General features: G+C 45.2%; 2 protein-coding genes and 1 long non-coding RNA gene across 9 annotated transcripts; all 3 read left to right on the plus strand.

Annotated features, from left to right (window-relative positions):
- The first annotated feature begins 1,717 nt into the window (after positions 1-1,717).
- On the plus strand, positions 1,718-6,634 carry LOC121557752 (mediator of RNA polymerase II transcription subunit 15). 5 transcript variants are annotated; one of them, XM_045213289.1, is made up of 7 exons: positions 1,718-1,828; positions 1,908-1,960; positions 2,053-3,128; positions 3,303-5,839; positions 5,984-6,358; positions 6,439-6,478; positions 6,551-6,634. In XM_045213289.1, the coding sequence occupies exons 1-6, from the start codon at positions 1,800-1,802 to the stop codon at positions 6,446-6,448; spliced, it is 4,080 nt and encodes a 1,359-aa protein (XP_045069224.1). In that variant the 5' UTR covers positions 1,718-1,799; the 3' UTR covers positions 6,449-6,478; positions 6,551-6,634. The 5 variants fall into 5 exon arrangements, with proteins under 5 accessions (XP_045069224.1, XP_045069221.1, XP_045069223.1 ...); XM_045213286.1 differs by having other exon boundaries at positions 3,303-5,378; positions 5,409-6,358; XM_045213288.1 differs by having other exon boundaries at positions 3,303-3,500; positions 3,585-6,358.
- Positions 6,635-8,154: 1,520 nt separating this feature from the next.
- On the plus strand, positions 8,155-9,060 carry LOC121557753. 2 transcript variants are annotated; one of them, XR_005998392.2, is made up of 3 exons: positions 8,155-8,230; positions 8,342-8,446; positions 8,552-9,060. It is a non-coding gene; the product is annotated as an uncharacterized LOC121557753 (long non-coding RNA). The 2 variants fall into 2 exon arrangements; XR_005998393.2 differs by having other exon boundaries at positions 8,183-8,230; positions 8,346-8,446.
- Positions 9,061-15,069: 6,009 nt separating this feature from the next.
- On the plus strand, positions 15,070-16,683 carry LOC121557755 (skin secretory protein xP2-like). 2 transcript variants are annotated; one of them, XM_045213303.1, is made up of 4 exons: positions 15,070-15,159; positions 15,251-15,309; positions 15,412-15,692; positions 15,742-16,683. In XM_045213303.1, the coding sequence occupies exons 1-4, from the start codon at positions 15,131-15,133 to the stop codon at positions 16,012-16,014; spliced, it is 642 nt and encodes a 213-aa protein (XP_045069238.1). In that variant the 5' UTR covers positions 15,070-15,130; the 3' UTR covers positions 16,015-16,683. The 2 variants fall into 2 exon arrangements, with proteins under 2 accessions (XP_045069238.1, XP_045069239.1); XM_045213304.1 differs by having other exon boundaries at positions 15,412-15,626; positions 15,741-16,683.
- The last annotated feature ends 7,497 nt before the right edge of the window (positions 16,684-24,180 follow it).

The raw sequence follows: 24,180 nt of genomic DNA on the forward strand, positions 1-24,180 counted from the left end.
GTTGACAATAAATGTGTCTCAATTCACAGTTGTTTCAGAGTCCCGCAATAACAGCTACGACGCTAATGTTCTCTGGGTGTCACTGAGTAGACTGATACCACATCATTGATCCACAATCCATAGGTAAGGCTGTACCGTGAAATAAGTATGCCCCCAAATCAATTCTAAAATATAATACATCCAGTGTGATTTCAACAGATTTGTCAAATTAACAAATTATTGTCTTTTGTTGATTTTATATAACAACATTCCAACCTCGTTTAGCATGTTCTATTCAATTATGGCATAATTCTACTATTTGTATTCATTTGCATCACTGTCAATAACGTACTTTTATTTTGAAGGCTAACCGCAAAGGCCACTATTGTGGCTAATCCTTATTGTGTCTAGCTTCACATAGATGGGTCCGACCACCATTAATCAAATAAGAACTGTCTTATCAATTAGGGTTATTTTAGATGATGACACCTAGCTAGATAGTTAGCTAGCAAACTATCGCTATTGAAACAGATTGTGTCGTTTTGCTATGTTTTTGGGGAAGAACATTGTTTGCATCCATCAGCTAGCTAGCTTTTTTAATGACCAGCACTGTAGGTGCTCGAGACATCTTTACCAGCATACTAGTGATCGTGTAATTAGTGTCTAATAACTACGTAAAAAATTAATGAACGCGTTAAAATATTATGTGACATGCAGTCATATTCAGGTCCTGATTGGTCAACAAGCTTATTTGACACGTCAAATAGTATTAGGTTTTTTGACATGCAAAGACCCAAACGGCGAACCATACAAACGAGCCCTGTTTGCCTCTGAAACATTAAAGACTCAGATATTCAAATGCATTGGTGTGGTGTGTTTGCATAACGTGAGTGTTTTAATTGGTGTCTGTCTGAATTGAGAATTTGTCCAAGATTTTGCACTATCTGCAACTGAAACTGTTAACCAGCTAAATGTTGCTATCCTAAATGAACCACACTGTTTAAAAGAAGGCATGTGTAAAATAGTGGTGCATAACTGCTCATTTAGCCTCTAATCTTCAAATAAATCAAGTGAATTTTGTACAAGCAATAATTTAAACCGATCAATGAAGTGCCAAGACAAAATGTGTTTCTTACTTTAGCGCAGTGGTGTCAAACTCATTCCATGGAGGGCCTAGTGTGTGTAGGTTTTTGGTTTTTCCTTTCAATTAAGACCTAGACAACCAGGTGAGGGAAGTAATTAGTGATCTTAATTCAGCAATCAAGTACAAAGAAGGAGTGAAAACCCACAGACACTCAGCCCTCCTTGTAATGAGTTTGATGCGTGCTTTAGAGTAAGGGCTGTCAAACCTGTCAAAAAGAGAAAACGCAAGCAATAATTTATTATGGTCCTTTGTCAGGAACTCAGTTAGAGAATCAACCACACCTGAGTAAATTTCTGAATTCCAAATCAACCCTTAGCCCCGACACCTACCACTTAGTCACTTATGGGCATTTGAAATGATCAGATAGGTTAAAGCAATATGGAAATTGCTTCACCTTGCCTTCTGATAGGCTGGATGCAATTGTGGCCATATTGCTTATACCTATCCAATAATTTGTGTCTAGGCCAGGGTGTAGGATTTAGGGGTACATTTGGAGTTAGGAATTAAATGTAGTTCAGTGGCTGACAGCTGTCCTTAATTAGCAAACCATATTAGAAGGGTCTGGGATTTCTTTAAATGAGCAACCAAAAGACTGGCAGATACAGCAAAAGCGAAATTCTGGTAGGGCTTATGTGCAACATCAGTTCTGAATACTGGTGAGGGTTTGAGGCGCAAAATGGCTGTGATGATTGGGATCTATTTCAGGTATGTTTTAAAAGTATTGATCTTATTTGTTTCCCTTGTCCTTCAGTTGTTATGTTGAACACTTAATTTTTTTCTTAAGAGTTTCTTGGCTTTGTCTGCTAATTGGAGGGATAACCTGCTCTACATCAAAAGGTGAGTTTCTACACATTTCAAATAAGTTATATAGTTCCAACATCTTCAAAGGCTGGTATTTTACAGTTTAGAGATTTTTTGTTGTTGCCTAGATTATGGATATCCTGCACAAAGTTCTGATGCAGCATGGCTCTATGCAGGATCACTTGGGTCTATAGGATATTACAACTCTCCAGCAGCTCCAATGCAAGAACAGCTGACCACCGAGCCACAGAAATATCCGGCCGCAATCGTGCAGAAGCAACCGGCCCCTATGCCACCTCAAGAAGTGCAGCATCCAGCTCAAATTCCCCTGCAGCAAAAGCATCTGGCCGCCATGCCTCAGCCACAGAAGCCACAGCAACCTCAGCAAGTGTGGTATCCAGTTCAAATTCCCCAGCAGCAGAAGCAACCGGCCGCTGAACCACAGCAGCAGAAGGAACTAACCGCCATATCACAGCTACCTCAGCAAGTGTGGCATCCAGCTCAAATGGCCCAGCAGCAGAACAAACCAGCCACTGAACTTCAGCAGCAGAAGGAACTAACCGCCACACCCCAGCAATGTCAGCAAGTGTGGCATCCAGCTCAAATGCCCCAGCAGCAGAAGCAACCGGCCTCCATGCCTCTACCACAGAAGCAACCGACTGCCATGCCACAGCAAGTGTGGTATCCAGCTCAATGTCCACAGCAGCAGAAGCAACCGGCCGCTGAACCTCCGCAGCAGGAGGAACCCACCTCCGTACCTCAGCAAGTGTGGCATCCAGCTCAAATGCCCCAGAAGCAACCAGCCACTGAACCTCAGCAGCTGAAGGAACCGACCGCCATACCTCAGCAAGTGCGCTATCCAGCTCAAATGTCCCATCAGCAGAAGCAACCGGCCCCAATGCCCCAGCAAGTGTGGCATCCAGCTCAATTTCCCCAGAAGCAACCGGCCTCCATGCCCCAGCAAGAGTGGCATCCAGCTCAAATGCCCCAGCAGCAGAAGCAACCGGTCCCAATACCCCAGCAAGTATGGCATCCAGCTCAAATGCCCCAGCAGCAGAAGCAACCGGTCCCAATACCCCAGCAAGTATGGCATCCAGCTCAAATGCCCCAGCAGCAGAAGCAACCGGTCCCAATACCCCAGCAAGTATGGCATCCAGCTCAAATGCCCCAGCAGCAGAAGCAACCGGTCCCAATACCCCAGCAAGTGTGGCATCCAGCTCAATTTCCCCAGAAGCAACCGGCCTCCATGCCCCAGCAAGAGTGGCATCCAGCTCAAATGCCCCAGCAGCAGAAGCAACCGGTCCCAATACCCCAGCAAGTATGGCATCCAGCTCAAATGCCCCAGCAGCAGACGCAACCGGTCCCAATACCCCAGCAAGTATGGCATCCAGCTCAAATGCCCCAGCAGCAGAAGCAACCGGTCCCAATACCCCAGCAAGTATGGCATCCAGCTCAAATGCCCCAGCAGCAGAAGCAACCGGTCCCAATACCCCAGCAAGTATGGCATCCAGCTCAAATGCCCCAGCAGCAGAAGCAACCGGTCCCAATACCCCAGCAAGTATGGCATCCAGCTCAAATGCAGCAGAAGCAACCGGCCTCCATGCTGCTACCACAGAAGCAACCGACCACCATTCCCCAGCAAGAGTGGCATCCAGCTCAAATGCCCCAGCAGCAGAAGCAACCGGTCCCAATACCCCAGCAAGTATGGCATCCAGCTCAAATGCCCCAGCAGCAGAAGCAACCGGTCCCAATACCCCAGCAAGTATGGCATCCAGCTCAAATGCCCCAGCAGCAGAAGCAACCGGTCCCAATACCCCAGCAAGTATGGCATCCAGCTCAAATGCAGCAGAAGCAACCGGCCTCCATGCTGCTACCACAGAAGCAACCGACCGCCATGCCTCAGCAAGTGTGGTATCCAGCTCAAATGCCCCAGCAGCAGAAGCAACCGGCCGCTGAACCTCAGCAGCAGACGGAACTGACTGCCATACCTCAGCAAGTGTGGCATCCAGCTCAAATGTCCCATCAGCAGAAGCAACCGGCCCCAATGCCCCAGCAAGTGTGGCATCCAGCTCAAATGTCCCATCAGCAGAAGCAACCGGCCCCAATGCCCCAGCAAGTGTGGCATCCAGCTCAATTTCCCCAGCAGCAGAAACAACCGGCCTCCATGCGGCTACCACTGAAGCAACCAACCACCATACCTCAGCAAGTGTGGTATCCAGCTCAAATTCCCCAGAAGCAACCAGCCACTGAACCTCAGCAGCAGAAGGAACCCACCTCCGTACCTCAGCAAGTGTGGCATCCAGCTCAATTTCCCCAGAAGCAACCGGCCTCCATGCCTCTACCACAGAAGCAACCGACCACCATGCCCCAGCAAGAGTGGCATCCAGCTCAAATGCCCCAGCAGCAGAAGCAACCGGTCCCAATGCCCCAGCAAGTATGGCATCCAGCTCAAATGCCCCAGCAGCAGAAGAAACCGGCTGCTGAACCTCAGCAGCAGACGGAACTGACTGCCATACCTCAGCAAGTGCGCTATCCAGCTCAAATGTCCCATCAGCAGAAGCAACCGGCCCCAATGCCCCAGCAAGTGTGGCATCCAGCTCAATTTCCCCAGCAGCAGAAACAACCGGCCTCCATGCGGCTACCACTGAAGCAACCGACCACCATACCTCAGCAAGTGTGGTATCCAGCTCAAATGCCCCAGAAGCAACCAGCCACTGAACCTCAGCAGCAGAAGGAACCCACCTCCGTACCTCAGCAAGTGTGGCATCCAGCTCAATTTCCCCAGAAGCAACCGGCCTCCATGCCTCTACCACAGAAGCAACCGACCACCATGCCCCAGCAAGAGTGGCATCCAGCTCAAATGCCCCAGCAGCAGAAGCAACCGGTCCCAATGCCCCAGCAAGTATGGCATCCAGCTCAAATGCCCCAGCAGCAGAAGAAACCGGCTGCTGAACCTCAGCAGCAGAACAAACCGACCACCATATCACATCTACCTCAGCAAGTGTGGCATCCAGCTCAAATGCCCCAGCAGCAGAAGAAACCAGCCACTGAACTTCAGCAGCAGAAGGAACTGACGGCCACACCCCAGCAATGTCAGCAAGTGTGGCATCCAGCTCAAATGCCCCAGAAGCAACCGGCCTCCATGCCTCTACCACAGAAGCAACCGACTGCCATGCCACAGCAAGTGTGGTATCCAGCTCAATGTCCACAGCAGCAGAAGCAACCGGCCGCTGAACCTCCGCAGCAGGAGGAACCCACCTCCGTACCTCAGCAAGTGTGGCATCCAGCTCAAATGCCCCAGAAGCAACCAGCCACTGAACCTCAGCAGCTGAAGGAACCGACCGCCATACCTCAACAAGTGCGCTATCCAGCTCAAATGTCCCATCAGCAGAAGCAACCGGTCCCAATGCCCCAGCAAGTGTGGCATCCAGCTCAATTTCCCCAGCAGCAGAAACAACCGGCCTCCGTGCCGCTACCGCAGAAGCAACTGACCGCCATACCTCAGCAAGTGTGGTATCCAGCTCAAATGCCCCAGAAGCAACCAGCCACTGAACCTCAGCAGCTGAAGGAACTGACCGCCATACCTCAGCAAGTGCGCTATCCAGCTCAAATGTCCCATCAGCAGAAGCAACTGGCCCCAATGCCCCAGCAAGTGTGGCATCCAGCTCAATTTCCCCAGCAGCAGAAACAACCGGCCTCCGTGCCGCTACCGCAGAAGCAACTGACCGCCATACCTCAGCAAGTGTGGTATCCAGCTCAATTTCCCCAGAAGCAACCGGCCGCTGAACCTCAGCAGCAGAACAAACCGACCGCCATACCCCAGCAAGTGTGGCATCCAGCTCAACTTCCCCAGACGCAACCGGCCTCCATGCCTCTACCGCAGAAGGAACCGACCGCCATGCCCCAGCAAGAGTGGTATCCAGCTCAAATGCCCCAGAAGCAACCAGCCACTGAACCTCAGCAGCTGAAGGAACTGACCGCCATACCTCAGCAAGTGCGCTATCCAGCTCAAATGTCCCATCAGCAGAAGCAACCGACCGCCATGCCCCAGCAAGAGTGGTATCCAGCTCAAATGCCCCAGAAGCAACAGACCGCCATGCCACTGCAGCAACTGACCCCTATGCCTGAGCAATTATGGCATGTAGCTCAAATGCCCCAGAAGCAACTGGCCTTAATGTCTCCGCAGAAGCACTACGAAAGCACTGAAGATGGTGCCTCTAGCTCTCAAGCCAGCGTCGTTGAACAGTCGGTTCTCGTCCCAATTTATTCCTACAGTTCCAAATCGCGCTACGAGAATGGCAAAACTGTCTTCTCCCAAACCCGCTACACACCTAGGGAGGCTATGCCTGTTGCTAGTGGAAATTCTCTCAAGGACAATCATGTTGTCATTGCTGCACCAAGCATATACCCACCACTAGTAAAGGATCCTGCAAGGTAATGTACAACTTTAACCTGATCTGAACTTTGCTTTCTGAATTTGAAGTCCTTTGTAATAACCATATATCTATCAACAGGAAAATCTAATGGTGGATTCGTCTTCTAGAAGCTCTAATGGTGAGAATTGATTTAATGACAAATTGTTTACATAACATTCTGCGTTGCTGACATTGTTCGACTTTCTTTCAGGTTTTGGTCTGCTTTTGTTTCGACCAGGAAGTTGCTGGTACTCTAGCATGACTGAATCAATAAACAATTTTACTTTCAAAAACGCCTAGTCTCTTTGAAATACTGAGGTTTATCTTGTACCCACTGCTTGCTGATTGGAAGCAGTCTGTAGTAAAAAGGAATGCTGTTCAGTTAATTATTTGGTTTTTGACTCGTTTTCACGTCTGCTACTGGTTGTTCAAATTAAAAGATTAGCTCTACAATAGTTTTGTCAAGTGGTGGTATGTCTGACATTGTCATATGTTCATACTTTAGACGTAGGCATGCATTATATACAGTGTCGCGACAATATTGACTTCAACCTCAGTCTAAGCTTTTAAGATGGTCAGACCATGGCTCACTTAACTATTTGAATTTTTAGTACCCATTCGGTATCACAATATTGACTTTGGCCTTATACTATAGCCCGTAAAACAAATGGTAAAGGGTCAAATAAATCAGTTTAGAAGTGTCTTCTATATCTAGGTGAAAGCTAAGATGGTGTTTTGGACACTTCAAACCATTTGCACAACTACCTCCATACCTCTTTGTATGGGTTACATTAAGCTGATTCTTGACACTTGTGGGGGTCATTGAGCAAACCAAACAATGTTTGAGTCTCCCCTTTCCCTATTGGTCATAGTTTGTAGGCCAATCCATTTGGACGATATAGATGTTCCTGTGAGTCCACTTTTCGGGACGTCTGACCAACGGCACTGTCCACCGCAGATTCGTAAGGGCGACCTAGGCGGATGCAGTGGATTTAGACGCAGCCCATACAAAACTTTCTGGCTTCAACTGATTTATTTCGATGGGCTTTTTTGTTACTTTGACGTGCATCAATATTCCTCCTGCTAGTCCATTTATTGTACCACAGGCTCCAATAGAAAGGATTCAGTGTACTTTATCTTTACAATGCCTGGAACGGTTTAACCTATCAATTAACAAATATATTCTGTATAGAACATGTACATTTTTCTAAACCAAGTATTGTTGATCTAACTGCGTAGTATGGGAGTTCAGACCGTAGATGGATCCATTAAGTTTCAAAGAGGAAGCCGGTAGGCACTAGCAGGGAAGCTTAGCTAGCATAAATTGTCACCTGGGACTTATTCATTGACAACTTGACAGATTTGACTGACTGTTTCGCCAAAGACTCATGAACATGGACGAAATTGTATATGTATTAAATTGTCTGCTTTCCTGTAAAACGTTACTCTTGTCGGACAATCTCTTCTAGCATACGTCAACAGGCGACTTCAGTTAATTTGTCACTATGGAATGTTTGGACAGTCTTACTGTGTCCGCAGCCTTTTTGCACAACACATATCTACCTGACCACTGAGGTTGCACCTGCAAATGCCCCTGGCAGAAACTTAATTAGCCTGCATTAAAAGGTGCACTTGATTAAGCTCACCCAGTGCAATGGTTAGTTAGATTTCACTCTATAAAACCATCGGATTGGTCCATGATGCGCTAACCCTCCAGCACACCAGCTGAATGAAATCAAGTGCACCTAAACTCAATTGGACCAATGGAAATTTGTTCGGTGGCTGGCAGCTGTACCTAATTAACCAGACAGATTAGCAGGGTCTAGGATTCCTTTATAAGGCGCAGCAACAACAAAAAAAGATGATCAGCTACATTAAAGGAGATATCCTGGTAAGGCTTCTGGCTACCATTAGTTTTGAATACTGAGGTTTTGATTTCAAAAAGTGATTTGACTTTTGTAAGCGAATTGTGTTGCTTGAGTTTGTTTCCCTTCTCTTCCAGGTAGCAGTGTCTAACTGAATAGGACTTTATAACATTTTATTTGTATAATTTATTGGATTTGTTGCCTGCTAATTGGAGGGATAACCTGTTCTCTTTCACCTAAAGGTGTTTGTTTTATAGAAAGTAATTCAGTTCAAATAACACTATAGTTCCAATAACTTAAAATGCTGGCATTTTACTATTTTGAAGTTTTTGTCTCTTGTTTCCTAGGTAATTATAGATCTATTCCCAAAACTGCATTAAAAGGAACCGGCTCTTATGCCCCAGCAACAAAAGGAACCGGCTCTTATGCCCCAGCAACAAAAGGAACCGGCTCTTATGCCCCAGTAACAAAAGGAACCGGCTCTTATGCCCCAGTAACAAAAGGAACCGGCTCTTATGCCCCAGCAACAAAAGGAACCGGCGCTCTTTCCCCAGCAACAGAAGGAACCACAAGGAAAGGCTCATGGGATGCAATGTACAACTTTACTCATCTGAACTTCGCTTTCTGATTTTGAAATCCGTTGTACTCATTATCTATCAACAGAATTCTAATGGTGGAATCCTCTTTTGGATGCTCCAATAGTAGGACTTGATTTTAATAACCAAAAATGATGACACATTTTAGTAGTTGCTGACACTTTCTTTTAGGTTCCACTGTATGCTTTTGATTTGGCCAGGGAGTTACTGCTGCTCCTACTACCCTGCATTACTTGAACAATAAAATATTTTACATTTTATAAGTGCCTCCTTGTAAAATACTGAGTTCTTTAATGTCTACCTTTGGCTTGCTGATTGTGAACAGTGTTGGTTGCCAGTGCAGTTTGTAGTAAAAGGGAATGTGGTTCAGTTCCTAATCTTCTGATTTTCAAATATCTGTTTATCTTTGCTACTGGTTGTTCAAATTCCAAGATTGGCTCTACATCAGAGCCACTGACCACGTTTACATGCACACCAATATCCCATCATTATTTGGGATACTGAATTATTCGGTTTGCATTGACACAAACATCATATCCCGTTTACAATATCCTGAAAAAGCTTGTAGCCCGGTTATCAGAAACCCGGATGAGATGTCTGCGATATGCTGATCGAAGATGGTTACTGTTGCATGTAAACATCTTATCCTGTTTTTGAGTTCTGCGCAGGCTCCTTTTCGCATATCGTGGGTGCTGTGATTTCATCTGTCAAACAAATCTCTTCAAAAAGTAGGCTACCTGAGCAGTTCGATCCACCATAATTGAGCTTATTTAATAATGCATTGGAAATCATAAATAATGCGTGGTCCTCTAGCTCAGCTGGTAGAGCACGGCGCTTGTAACGCCAAGGTAGTGTGTTCGGTCCCCGGGACCACCCATACACAAAAAAAATGTATGCACGCATGACTAAGTCGCTTTGGATAAAAGCGTCTGCTAAATGGCATATTATATTATTATTATGAAATCGAACACTTAAAATTCTGTTTGGTTTAGGGACCAGGTACAACGCTGTAACACAAACCGTGGAAACATTGGTCCTGTGCCGAATTTCATTTGGACAGGTTTTAAGGAAATGAAATGCTGAGAATGGGAACCAGTTAGTCTTGGTTGCATATTTAACATGGTTGAAATGCTGTCTGCTTGCAAAAGTGTCAAAGATAACACGTGCATTCGCTTTTTTACCGAGATGCTGATTGAAATATTTATCCACTCTTGTTCCCAAGATATTTTGAAGTTACATTTGTATAATGTCACTGCAAGAAAATGCATAATTCTGCAGAAGTTAATATATGACATATGTGACGTTATAGGCCTGCAGTCAGTGTCCATATTTTGGTAACTATCCCATTTAACCCATACACTTAAGAGAAATATTCTGTTTATTCATGGTTACTCATGAGCGGGATATCAAAGGTGCATCTAAATCGCTCATCCCGAATAAAACCTGGAGCTACTATCCAGAATAATGTGTGCATGTAAACATGGTCACTGTCCAGTGGTGAAATGTCAGACCTTCCTCATATGTTCATACTTTAGATGTAGTTTTATGTAGGCGTGTGTAGTAACCTTGTAAATTATATTTACCGCTTTCAGTACCCCTTTAAATGTCTGCCATTAACCGTGCACAAAAAAGCCGCAGGTAGCTTACTCCAGATGCACTCCTGTAATGTTATTCTTAGTTACAATTAAATACTAATACGTACTTGCGTGTCTGGAGTCCTCGAGCTAAGAAGCATCCTAAGATACTACAGCATGCATTGTATATGGTTTTGAGATAATCTTGATTTATTCTTTAACCTGTAGCTCATTCCTCTTGTTAGTCCATTGTTAATCTTAGTTACTACAGGCTACTAAAGAATGGATTCAGTGTACTTTATATTTACAATGCCTGGAACGGTTTAACCTATCAATTAACTAATATATTCTGTACAGACTACAGATCGTCTTTGAACATGTAAATTTTTCTAAACCAAGTATTGTTGCTGAAATCATTCACTAACTGCATATTATGAGAATTCGGACCTTAAATGTATCTATTCATTTGGAGGGATAACCTGTTATTCTACACCTAAAGGTGTTTGTTCTACACCAATTAATTCAGTTAAAATAACAGTATTTGTATAGTTCCAATAACTTCAAATTCTGGCATTTTACTATTTTGAACTTTTTGCATTTGTTTCCTAGGTAATTATAGATATATTCCCCAGACTGCATTATATTGGTTTTCTTTCAAATGCCTTTGACGGTTGATTGAGCCTGCCTGGAGTGCCAGATAAGCTCAATTAAGAGCAGCTAAATAAGTACAGTGGGGAGAACAAGTATTTGATACACTGCCGATTTTGCAGGTTTTCCTACTTACAAAGCATGTAGAGGTCTGTCATTTTTATCATAGGTACACTTAAACTGTGAGAGACGGAATCTAAAACAAAAATCCAGAAAATCACATTTTATGATTTTTAAGTAATTCATTTGCATTTTATTGCATTACATAAGTATTTGATACATCAGAAAAGCAGAACTTAATATTTGGTACAGAAACCTTTGTTTGCAATTACAGAGATCATATGTTTCCTGTAGATCTTGACTAGGTTTGCACACACTGCAGCAGGGATTTTGGCCCACTCCTCCATACAGACCTTCTCCAGATCCTTCAGGTTTCGGGGCTGTCGCTGGGCAATACGGACTTTCAGCTCCCTCCAAAGATTTTCTATTGGGTTCGGGTCTGGAGACTGGCTAGGCCACTCCAGGACCTTGAGATGCTTCTTACGGAGCCACTCCTTAGTTGCCCTGGCTGTGTGTTTCGGGTCGTTGTCATGCTGGAAGACCCAGCAACGACCCATCTTCAATGCTCTTACTAAGGGAAGGAGGTTGTTGGCCAAGATCTCGCGATACATGGCCCCATCCATCCTCCCCTCAATATGGTGCAGTCGTCCTGTCCCCTTTGCAGAAAAGCATCCCCAAAGAATGATGTTTCGACCTCCATGCTTCACGGTTGGGATGGTGTTCTTGGGGTTGTACTCATCCTTCTTCTTCCTCCAAACACGGCGAGTGGAGTTTAGACCAAAAAGTGATATTTTTGTCTCATCAGACCACATGACCTTCTCCCATTCCTCCTCTGGAACATCCAGATGGTCATTGGCAAACTTCAGACGGGCCTGAACATGCGCTGGCTTGAGCAGGGGGACCTTGCGTGCGCTGCAGGATTTTAATCCATGAAGGCGTAGTGTGTTACTAATGGTTTTCTTTGAGACTGTGGTCCCAGCTCTCTTCAGGTCATTGACCAGGTACTTCCGTGTAGTTCTGGGCTGATCCCTCACCTTCCTCATGATCATTGATGCCGCACGAGGTGAGATCTTGCATGGAGCCCCAGACCGAGGGTGATTGACCGTCATCTTGAACTTCTTCCATTTTCTAATAATTGCGCCAACAGTTGTTGCCTTCTCACCAAGCTGCTTGCCTATTGTCCTGTAGCCCATCCCAGACTTGTGCAGGTCTACAATTGTATCCCTGATGTCCTTACACAGCTCTCTGGTCTTGGCCATTGTGGAGAGGTTGGAGTCTGTTTGATTGAGTGTGTGGACAGGTGTCTTTTATACAGGTAAGGAGTTCAAACAGGTGCAGTTAATACAGGTAATGAGTGGAGAACAGGAGGGCTTCTTAAAGAAAAACTAACAGGTCTGTGAGAGCCGGAATTCTTACTGGTTGGTAGGTGATCAAATACTTATGTCATGCAATAAAATGCAAATTAATTACTTAAAAATCATACAATGTGATTTTCTGGATTTTTGTTTTAGATTCCGTCTCTCACAGTTGAAGTGTACCTATGATAAAAATTACAGACCTCTACATGCTTTGTAAGTAGGAAAACCTGCAAAATCGGCAGTGTATCAAATACTTGTTCTCCCCACTGTATGTAGGCATGCATTGTATACGGTGTTGAGACAATCTTGATTTACTCATCAACCTCAATCTAAGCCTTAGGGAGAGTACTAAGCTAACATATGGAATTGTTTTAAATTGTCATACATGATCATTTAGCTATATGAATTTGTGGGACCCTTTAGGTATCAAAATATAAAATTATTTGATCAAATACATAACTTTGCCTTTACTACTATAGCCCATAGAAACGCATTGAATGACACCTTTATAAATGCAAAGTTTTGAAGTCTGTCCTATATCTAGGTGATGGCTCAATAAATGTTTTTTGGGCACATCTTTAACCCCTTACGTATGTTGGCAAACCTACCTCCATACTTCCATTTGTTTGTATGGGTTACCTTCAGAGGAGTCTGTGAAAGTTGTGGGGGCCATAGAGTAAAACGGAACCATGTTCGTGAGTCTCCCCTTTCCATAGCACGGCTGGCCCTTAAAAGTACACGGAGAGCTGACATTGATGACATGCATGTCAGTCTCTCCTGTCTCAGAGTGGAAGAGAGATTTACTTAATCACTGCTTGTTTATGTGAGAGGTGTCGACGAGCTGAATGTACCGAGCTGTCTGTTTGGAACACTGGCACACAGCTCTGACATCCATACATAACCCACAAGACATGACACCAGAGGTCTCTTCACAGTCCCCAAGTCCAGAATGGACTATGGGAGGCGCACAGTACTACATAGAGCCATGACTACATGGAACTCGATTCCACATCAGGTAACTGATGCAAGCAGTAGAATCAGATTTTAAAAAACAGGTAAAAATACACCTTGTGGAACAGCGGGGACTGTGAAGAGACACACTCACAGGTACATACACACATGCATATAGACGCTCACTCTACACACGTACACATGGATGTAGTCCCGTGTAGCTCAGTTGGTAGAGCATGGCGTTTGCAACGCCAGGGTTGTGGGTTCGATTCCAACGGGGGGCCAGTATGAAAATATATGCACTCACTAAAACTGTAAGTTGCTCTGGATAAGAGCGTCTGCTAAATGACTCAAATGTAAAAAATGTAATGTTGTATTGTAAATATGTGATAGTGGAGTAGTGGCCTGAGGGAACACAATAAATGTACTGGGTAAAGTGTTATGAAATATAATGTGTTTTAAATTGTATAACTGCCTTAATGTTGCAGGACCCCAGGAAGAGTAGCTGCTACCTTGGCAGCAGCTAATGGGGATTCTTAATAAATACAAATGCAAAATAGTGGACATTATAGTTTGTAGGCCAAACCGTTCAGACACTACAGATGTTGTCGTGAGAAGACCAATTTTTGTGATGTCACATGGTCTGACAAACTCTGCTGTAGCTCGGCCCCCATCCACCGCAGATGCGGAAGGGCGACATAGGCGGATGCAGTGGATTGAGAAGCAGTCCATGCAAAAACCTGATATTTCTAGCTTAAACTGATGGATTTTTTTTATGTTACCCAAATTGATTCACATGTGCGTCAACAGATTTTTAGCATGTAGCTCATTCCTCCTGCTAGTCCATTTATCGCACCACAGGCTCCTAAAGAATGGATTCAGTGTACTTGATCTTTACAATGCCTGGAACGGTTTAACTTATCAATGAACTAATATATTCTGTACAGACTACAGATCGTCTTAGAACATGTACACTTTTCTAAACCAAGTATTGTTGGTGAAATCATCGAACTGCATAGTATGAGAATTCAGACCTTAAATGGATCCATTAAGATCCAAAGAGAATGGCAGTAGGCACTAGCAGGGAAGCTTAGCTAGCATAAGGTGTCACCTGGGACTTATTCACAAACATTGACACAACTAAGACACATTTGCCTGTTGTAGTCGACTGTCTGTTTGGCCTCATGGACATGGATGAAATTGTATATGCATTCAATTGTCTACTTTTATGTAAGAAGTTAGACTCTGTGTTGATGGACAATCTCTAGTCTAGCATACGTCAACAGACGACTACAGTTTATATTTTGTCACAATCTTACTGTGTCTGCAGCCTTTTTGCACAACACATTTCTACCTGACCACTGAGGTTGCACCTGCAAAAGCCCCTGGCAGGAACTTCATTAGCATTCATTAAAAGGTGCACTTGGTTAAACTCAACCAGTGCAATGGGTAGGTAGAGTTCACTCTTTAAAACCATCGGATTGGTCCATGATGTGCAAACCCTCCAGCACACCAGCTGAATGAAATCAAGCGCACCTAATCTCAATTGGGAAGTTGGACCAATGGAAATGATGTTCAGTGGCTGGCAGCTGTACCTAATTAACCAGCCAGATTAGAAGGGTCTAGGATTACTTTATAAGGCGCAACAAGAAAAGATAATCATATATAATAAGGGGGATCTCCTGGTAAGGCTTCTGGCTATCACTTCTGAATACTGTGTTTTTTTGTTTTAGAAAAAAATGGCTGTGAATTTTGGTCTGTCTTTGAGGTAAGTTGTATCGCCCTAGTTTGTTTCCCTTGTCTCTCAGGTTTTACAGGTAGCTGTGTTTAACTGATTAGGATGTTTATTTTTTATTTAGAATTACTTGGATTTGTTGCCTGCTGATTGTAGGGATAACCTGTTATCCTCCACCTAAAGGTGTGTTCTACACATTCAGTTAAAATAACATTATTTTGTGTAGTTCCAAGAACTTCAAATGCTGGTATTTTACTATTTTTTACATTTTGTCTCGTTTCCTAGGTGACTATAGATATCTTCCCCAAATTGCAACAAAGGGAACCGGCTCCTACGCCCCCGCAGCAGCAAAGGGAACCGGCTCCTACGCCCCCGCAGCAGCAAAGGGAACCGGCTCCTACGCCCCCGCAGCAGCAAAGGGAACCGGCTCCTACGCCCCCGCAGCAGCAAAGGGAACCGGCTCCTACGCCCCCGCAGCAGCAAAGGGAACCGGCTCCTACGCCCCGCAGCAGCAAAGGGAACCGGCTCCTACGCCCCCGCAGCAGCAAAGGGAACCGGCTCCTACAGCGCCCCGCAGCAGCAAACGGAAGCACCCGGCGCCCCAACGCCTCGCAGCAACGGAAGCACCCGGCCCCAACGCCCCCGCAGCAACGGAAGCACCCGGCCCCAACGCCCCCGCAGCAACGGAAGCACCCGGCCCCAACGCCCCCGCAGCAACGGAAGCACCCGGCCCCAACGCCCCTCAGCAACGGAAGCACCCGGCCCCAACGCCCCCTCAGCAACGGAAGCACCCGGCCCCAACGCCCCCGCAGCAACGGAAGCACCCGGCCCCAACGCCCCCTCAGCAACGGAAGCACCCGGCCCCAACGCCCCCTCAGCAACGACTGACCCAAATACCTTAGGTGAAGCGACAGGCGCCCCTGCCTCGGCAGAAGCGACAGGCCTTGAACAGGAGGGCCAACTTCTCAAGCAACTTGGATTTTAGCAGCAGTGATGGTTCTCAGGATGTTTGGTCCGATGTCGGTGACAATGAACGCACTCAAGATGTCAGCTCCAGTAGTACTCAAGGCAGCATCGTTGAACAGTCTGTTCTCATTCCAATCTAGTTACAAATCGATTTATGAGAATGGCAAAACTGTCTTCTCCCAAACCTGCTACACCCCTGGGGAGGTTATACCTTTTTGGATTGCAGAGATGCTCCCAAGGACTGTAGTGATGTTGGCATCTCTGAACCAAGCATATCCCCACCTGCTAAACTCTCAACCTGCTAAAGGAACCCCACCACAAGGAAAGGCTCCTGGGAGTGTAAAGTTGTACATTGCATCATCTGAACTTTGTTTCTGATTTTGTTGTCCTTTTGTACTAATTATCTATCAATAGAATTCTAATGGTGGATTCATCCTTTGGCTGCTCCAATGGTAGTACTTGATTTAAATAACCGGAAATGATGACAATTCTGAGTTGTTGCTGACGCTTTCTTTTGTTCCACTGTATGCGTTTGATTCGGCCAGGGAGTTCCTCCTGCATTACTTGAACAATAAAATATTGTTGTGCCTACTTGTGTTTGAAATACTGAGTTCTTTAATGTCTACCTTTGGCTTGCTGATTGCGAACAGTGTGGGTTGCCAGTGGAGTTTGTAGTGAAAGGGAATGTGGTTCAGTTCCTAATCATTTGGTTTTCAAATCTTTTGTTAAATTCCAAGATTGGCTCTACATTAGCGGCACAGACCACGTTTACATGCACAAATATCCCGTTATTATTTCGGATACTGACTTATTCTGTTGACGCATATAAACATATCCCGTTTACAATAACCTGAAAAAGCTTATCCCGGTTATCAGAAACCTGAATAAGATGCCTGCAATATGCTGATTGATGAAGGGGATACTGTGGCATGTAAAAATCTTATCCCGTCTGTGCAGGCTCAGTTTCGCATATCATGGGTGCTGTGTTCATCTGTCAAACAAATCACGTCAAAGTAGGCTACCTGCGCATTTCAATCCACAATGTAGCCTATTGAATAATGGCTACTTTCACCCCTAATATAGACAAGCTTCTGGTTATTTCTGACATTAGGTAGGCCATTTGTCTACTCTAGTTTAATAGATGCAGCTTCCTGTCATTACGTGTTGCCCCAGAAGACTAAAGTAGTGATCACTTGATGTTTTACATTGAGAGAATTAATGCATTAGTAATCAAATCCTGTTAAAAGTATATATTTAGAGACCAGGTAGAACACTATAACTCCAACCGTGGAAATGAGAAGCTGAGAATGGGAACTTCAGTTTGTCTTGGGTGCTTATTTTATGTGGTTGAAATGCTGTCTGCTTGCGAAAAGTCAAGGATAACACATTACACGTGCATTCGCATTTCCCCAGAGACGCTGATATAAATATTTATCCACTCGTGTTCCCAAGACAATTTAAAGTTACATTTGTATCATTTCACTGCAAGAAATCCATAATTCTGCAGAAGTTAATATTACATGTGAGGTTAAATCAAATCAAATCAAATTTATTGGTCACATGCGCCGAATACAACAGGTGCAGACATTACAGTGAAATGCTTACTTACAGCCCTTAACCAACAGTGCATTTATTTTAAACAAAAAAAGTGTTGAGAAAAAAAGAGCAGAAGTCAAATAAAGTGACAGTAGGGAGGCTATATATACAGTAAAATAAAGTGACAGTAGGGAGGCTATATATACAGGGGGGTACCGTTGCAGAGTCAATGTGCGGGGGCACCGGCTAGTTGAGGTAGTTGAGGTAATATGTACATGTGGGTAGAGTTAAAGTGACTATGCATAAATACTTAACAGAGTAGCAGCAGCGTAAAAAGGATGGGGTGGGGGGGCAGTGCAAATAGTCCGGGTAGCCATGATTAGCTGTTCAGGAGTCTTATGGCTTGGGGGTAGAAGCTGTTGAGAAGTCTTTTGGACCTAGACTTGGCACTCCGGTACCGCTTGCCGTGCGGTAGCAGAGAGAACAGTCTATGACTAGGGTGGCTGGAGTCTTTGACAATTTTGAGGGCCTTCCTCTGACACCGCCTGGTATAGAGGTCCTGGATGGCAGGGAGCTTTGCCCCAGTGATGTACTGGGCCGTACGCACTACCCTCTGTAGTGCCTTGCGGTCAGAGGCCAAGCAGTTGCCATACCAGGCGGTGATGCAACCAGTCAGGATGCTCTCGATGGTGCAGCTGTAGAATTCTTTGAGGATCTGAGGACCCATGCCAAATCTTTTTAGTCTCCTGAGGGGGAATAGGCTTTGTCGTGCCCTCTTCACGACTGTCTTGGTGTGTTTGGACCATGATAGTTCGTTGGTGATGTGGACACCAAGGAACTTGAAGCTCTCAACCTGTTCCACTACAGCCCCGTCGATGAGAATGGGGGCGTGCTCAGTCCTCTTTTTTTTTCCTGTAGTCCACAATCATCTCCTTTGTCTTGGTCACGTTGAGGGAGAGGTTGTTGTCCTGGCACCACACGGCCAGATCTCTGACCTCCTCCCTATAGGCTGTCTCATCGTTGTCGGTGATCAGGCCTACCACTGTTGTGTCGTCGGCAAACTTAATGATGGTGTTGGAGTCGTGCCTGGCCATGCAGTCATGGGTGAACAGAGAGTACAGGAGGGGACTGAGCACGCACCCCTGAGGGGCCCCCGTGTTGAGGATCAGTGTGGCAGATGTGTTGTTACCTACCCTTACCACCTGGGGGGCGGCCCGTCAGGAAGTCCAGGATCCAGTTGCAGAGGGAGGTGTTTAGTCCCAGGATCCTTAGCTTAGTGATGAGCTTAGAGGGGCACTATGGTGTTGAATGCTGAGCTGTAGTCAATGAATAGCATTCTCACGTAGGTGTTCCTCTTGTCCAGGTGGGAAAGGGCAGTGTGGAGTGCGATAGAGATTGCATCATCTGTGGATCTGTTGGGGCGGTATGCAAATTGGAGTGGGTCTAGGGTTTCTGGGATTATGCTGTTGATGTGAGCCATGACCAGTCTTTCAAAGCACTTCATGGCTACAGACGTCAGTGCTACGGGTCGGTAGTCATTTAGGCAGGTTATCTTAGAGTTCTTGGGCACGGGGACTATGGTGGTCTGCTTGAAACATGTTGGTATTACAGACTCAGTCAGGGACATGTTGAAAATGTCAGTGAAGACGCTTGCCAGTTGGTCAGCACATGCTCGGAGTACACGTCCTGGTAATCCGTCTGGCCCTGCGGCCTTGTGAATGTTGACCTGCTTAAAAGTCTTACTCACATCGGCTACGGAGAGCGTGATCACATAGTCGTCCGGAACAGCTGGTGCTCTCATGCATGCTTCAGTGTTGCTTGCCTCGAAGCGAGCATAGAAGTGGTTTAGCTCGTCTGGTAGGCTTGTGTCACTGGGCAGCTCGCGGCTGTGTTTCCCTTTGTAGTCTGTAATAGTTTACAAGCCCTGCCACATCCGACGAGCGTCAGAGACAGTGTAGTATGATTCAATCTTAGACCTGTATTGACTCTTTGCCTGTTTGATGGTTCGTCGGAGGTCATAGCGGGATTTCTTATAAGCGTCCGGGTTAGAGTCCCGTTCCTTGAAAGCGGCAGCTCTACCCTTTAGCTCAGTGCGGATGTTTCCTGTAATCCATGGCTTCTGGTTGGGGTATGTACGTACGGTCACTGTGGGGGACGACATCATCGATGCACTTATTGATGAAGCCAGTGACTGATGTGGTGTACTCCTCAATGCTGTCTGAAGAATCCCGGAACATGTTCCAGTCTGTGCTAGCAAAACAGTCCTGTAGCTTAGCATCTGCGTCATCTGACCACTTATTTATTAACCGAATCACTGGTGCTTCCTGCTTCAGTTTTTGCTTATAAGCAGGAATCAGGAGGATAGAGTTATGGTCAGATTTGCCAAATGGAGGGCGAGGGAGAGCTTTGTATGCGTCTCTGTGTGTGGAGTAAAGGTGGTCTAGAGTGTTTTTCCCTCTGGTTGCACATTTAACATGCTGGTAGAAATTAGGTAGAACGGATTTAAGTTTCCCTGCATTAAAGTCCCCGGCTACTAGGAGCGCTGCATCTGGATGAGCGTTTTCCTGTTGATTAATGGCCTTGTACAACTCATTCAGTGCAATCTTAATGCCAGCATTGGTTTGTGGTGGTAAATAGACAGCTATGAAAAATATAGATGAAAACTCTCTTGGTAAATAGTGTGGTCTACAGCTTATCATAAGATACTCTACCTCAGGCGAGCAAAACCTCGAGACTTCCTTAGTATTTGATTTTGTGCACCAGCTGTTGTTTACAAATATACAGAGACCGCCACCCCTTGTCTTACCAGAGTCTGCCGTTCTGTCCTGCCGATGTAGCGTATAGCCTGCTAGCTGAATGTTATCATTGTTGTCGTTCAGCCACGACTCCGTGAAACATAAGATATTACAGTTTTTAATGTCCCGTTGATAGGATAACCGTAATCTTAAATCGTCAATTTTATTCTCAAAAGATTGAACGTTGGCTAATAGGATTGATGGGAGAGGCAGTTTACTCGCTCGCCGTCGGATCCTTACAAGGCACCCGGATCTGCGTCCGCGATATCTCCGTCTCTTCCTCACGCGAATGACGGGGATCTGGGCCTTGTCGGGTCTCTGTAGGATATCCTTCGCGAACGCCTCGTTGAAGAAAAAATCTTCGTCCAATGCGAGGTGAGTAATCGCTGTCCTGATATCCAGAAGCTCTCTTTGGTTATAAGAGACGATGGCAGAAACATTATGTACAAAATAAATTACAAATAACGCGGAAAAACACACATAATAGTACAATTGGTTAGAGGGCTGTAAAACGGCAGCCATAGGCCTGCAGTCAGTGTCCATATTTCAGATACTATTCCATTTAACCCATACACCTAAATGAGGAATATTCTGTTTATTCATGAATACAGGGTGTTGCATCCTAAGATGCTGGGTCCTTTTACGGAAGACCCCGAAGCATACTTACTGTATAATAAACAGAACAGATTTATTTAATGTTCTCCTTAACACATTCCAGTCGACCACTCTCTATAGTGTCTTCAGCCCAGCTCCCCAACACATCATTGAACTTTCACCGCCCTTGCATCACCTAATCCAGTCACTTCAATGCAAGAACGGAAAGCCCATTGTCATTTGTTAATTCAAATAACTCAACCCCTGCATACAAATCCCATTGACTACTTGCAACCATTTTAAATCTAAACTCATTAACACATAATACATTTCTCAATACACCACACTCCTCCCCGGAATTTCCCACTTCCTCTGAAAACATCATGGGTTTTCCAAAACAGTTTTTCACTTATCAACTCATATACAACCTGTTTACAGATCCAACTGGTCCGAAGGCCTTCTGACCCTTTATGGCCTCTCATGACGCTCTGGACCCTCAGGCTCACGGCCTGGCACAATCTGTGTCTCTGTATGCGTGCCCATCACAGTCGTAGTGTCTAAGTCCCAATCAGAGATGTTCCACTCTGACACATTCTTTCATTGTCTTGCATCATCAAGTAGGTTCCAGGACCAAGTACACTTTTCACAACCCTGTGTACCCATTTCTCTCTGTCTCCTCCCCGGTAATCTCGGACAAGCACTAACTGTAAGACGCTCTTATCCAGAGCGTCTTACAGTTAGTGAGTGCATACATTTTCATACTGGCCCCCCGTGGGAAACGAACCCACAACCCACTTGATGTGTTTCACCCCATTCAACTAGAAGAATGTCTCCATCTCTTTTGACACCAGCTGTGGCCCATTGTCTGAAACACACTCCTCAACTAACCCGTAGGCTGAGAACATTCCCCGGAGTGTCTCTACCGTGGCTGTAGCTGAAGTATTGTATTTCATACTTATATGCAGCTAGTATTAACGCCCACCTCTGGAGTCTGGCTGCTGCTGGAGCTGGAACTCCTGTTTTTGGTCCTAGTATTTTCACAAGAGGCTGATGGTCTGTCAGCAATGTAAACTTACCACCATATACAGTGGGGAGACACTGCCGATTTTGCAGGTTTTCCTACTTACAAAGCATGTAGAGGTCTGTAATATTTATCATAGGTACACTTCAACTGTGAGAGACGGAATCTAAAACAAAATCCAGAAAATCACATTGTATGATTTTTAAGTAATTAATTTGCATTTTATTGCATGACATAAGTATTTGATACATCAGAAAAGCAGAACTTAATATTTGGTACAGAAACCTTTGTTTGCAATTACAGAGATCATACGTTTCCTGTAGGTCTTGACCAGGTTTGCACACACTGCAGCAGGGATTTTGGCCCACTCCTCCATACAGACCTTCTCCAGATCCTTCAGGTTTCGGGGCTGTCGCTGGGCAATACGGACTTTCAGCTCCCTCCAAAGATTTTCTATTGGGTTCAGGTCTGGAGACTGGCTAGGCCACTCCAGGACCTTGAGATGCTTCTTACAGAGCCACTCCTTAGTTGCCCTGGCTGTGTGTTTCAGGTCGTTGTCATGCTGAAAGACCCAGCCACGACCCATCTTCAATGATCTTACTGAGGGAAGGAGGTTGTTGGCCAAGATCTCGCGATACATGGCCCCATCCATCCTCCCCTCAATACGGTGACCTCTGGATCATCCAGATGGTCATTGGCAAACTTCAGACGGGCCTTCAGCGTGTTTATAGTCAGGAAATGCTTTGACTCTTGATCTACATTGGCTTGCGAAAGTATTCACCCCCCTTGGCATTTTTCCTATTTTGTTGCCTTACAACCTGGAATTAAAATGGATTTTTGGGGGGTTTGTATCATTTGATTTACACAACATGCCTACCACTTTGAATATGCAAAATATTTTTTCTTGTGAGACAAACAAGAAATAAGACAAAAAAACTGAAAACTTCAGCGTGCATAACTATTAATCCCCCCAAAGTCAATACTTTGAAGAGCCACCTTTTGCAGCAATTATAGCTGCAAGTCTCTTGGGGTATGTCTCTATAAGCTTGGCACATCTAGCCACTGGGATTTTTGCCCATTCTTCAAGGCAAAACTGCTCCAGCTCCTTCAAGTTGGATGGGTTCTGCTGGTGTACAGCAATCTTTAAGTCATACCACAGATTCTCAATTGGATTGACGTCTGGGCTTTGACTAGGCCATTCCAAGACATTGAAATGTTTCCCATTAAACCACTCGAGTGTTGTTCTAACAGTATACTTATGGTCATTGTCCTGCTGGAAGGTGAACCTCCGTCCCAGTCTCAAATCTCTGGAAGACTGAAACAGGTTTCCCTCAAGAATTTCCCTGTATTTAGCGCCATCCATCATTCCTTCAATTCTGACCAGTTTCCCAGTCCCTGCCGATGAAAAACATCCCCACAGCATGATGCTGCCACCACCATGCTTCACTGTGGGGATGGTGTTCTCGGAGTGATGAGAGGTGTTGGGTTTGTGCCAGACATAGCGTTTTCCTTGATGGCCAAAAAGCTCAATTCTAGTCTCATCTGACCAGACTACCTTCTTCCATATGTTTGGGGAGTTTCCCACATGCCTTTTGGCGAACACAAAACGTGTTTGCTTATTTTTTTCTTTAAGCAGTGGCTTTTTTCTGGTCACTCTTCCGTAAAGTCCAGCTCTGTGGAGTGTACGGCTTAAAGTGGTCCTATGGACAGATACTCCAATCTCTGTTGTGGAGCTTTGCAGCTCCTTCAGGGTTATCTTTGGGTTTTATTGTTGCCTCTGATTAATGCCCTCCTTGCCTGGTCCATGAGTTTTGGTGGGCGGCCCTCTCTTGGCAGGTTTGTTGTGATGCCATATTCTTTCAATTTTTTAATAATGGATTTAATGGTGCTCCGTGGGATGTTCAAAGTTTCTGATATTTTTTTATAACCCAACCCTGATCTGTACTTCTCCACAACTTTGTCCCTGACCTCTTTGGAGAGCTCCTTGGTCTTCATGGTGCCGCTTGCTTGGTGGTGCCCCTTACTTAGTGGTGTTGCAGACTCTGGGGCCTTTCAGAACAGGTATATACAGTGGGGAGAACAAGTATTTGATACACTGCCGATTTTGCAGGTTTTCCTACTTACAAAGCATGTAGAGGTCTG

The sequence above is a fragment of the Coregonus clupeaformis genome, unplaced genomic scaffold (assembly GCF_020615455.1).
Source record: "Coregonus clupeaformis isolate EN_2021a unplaced genomic scaffold, ASM2061545v1 scaf0095, whole genome shotgun sequence".
Taxonomy (NCBI): domain Eukaryota; kingdom Metazoa; phylum Chordata; class Actinopteri; order Salmoniformes; family Salmonidae; genus Coregonus; species Coregonus clupeaformis.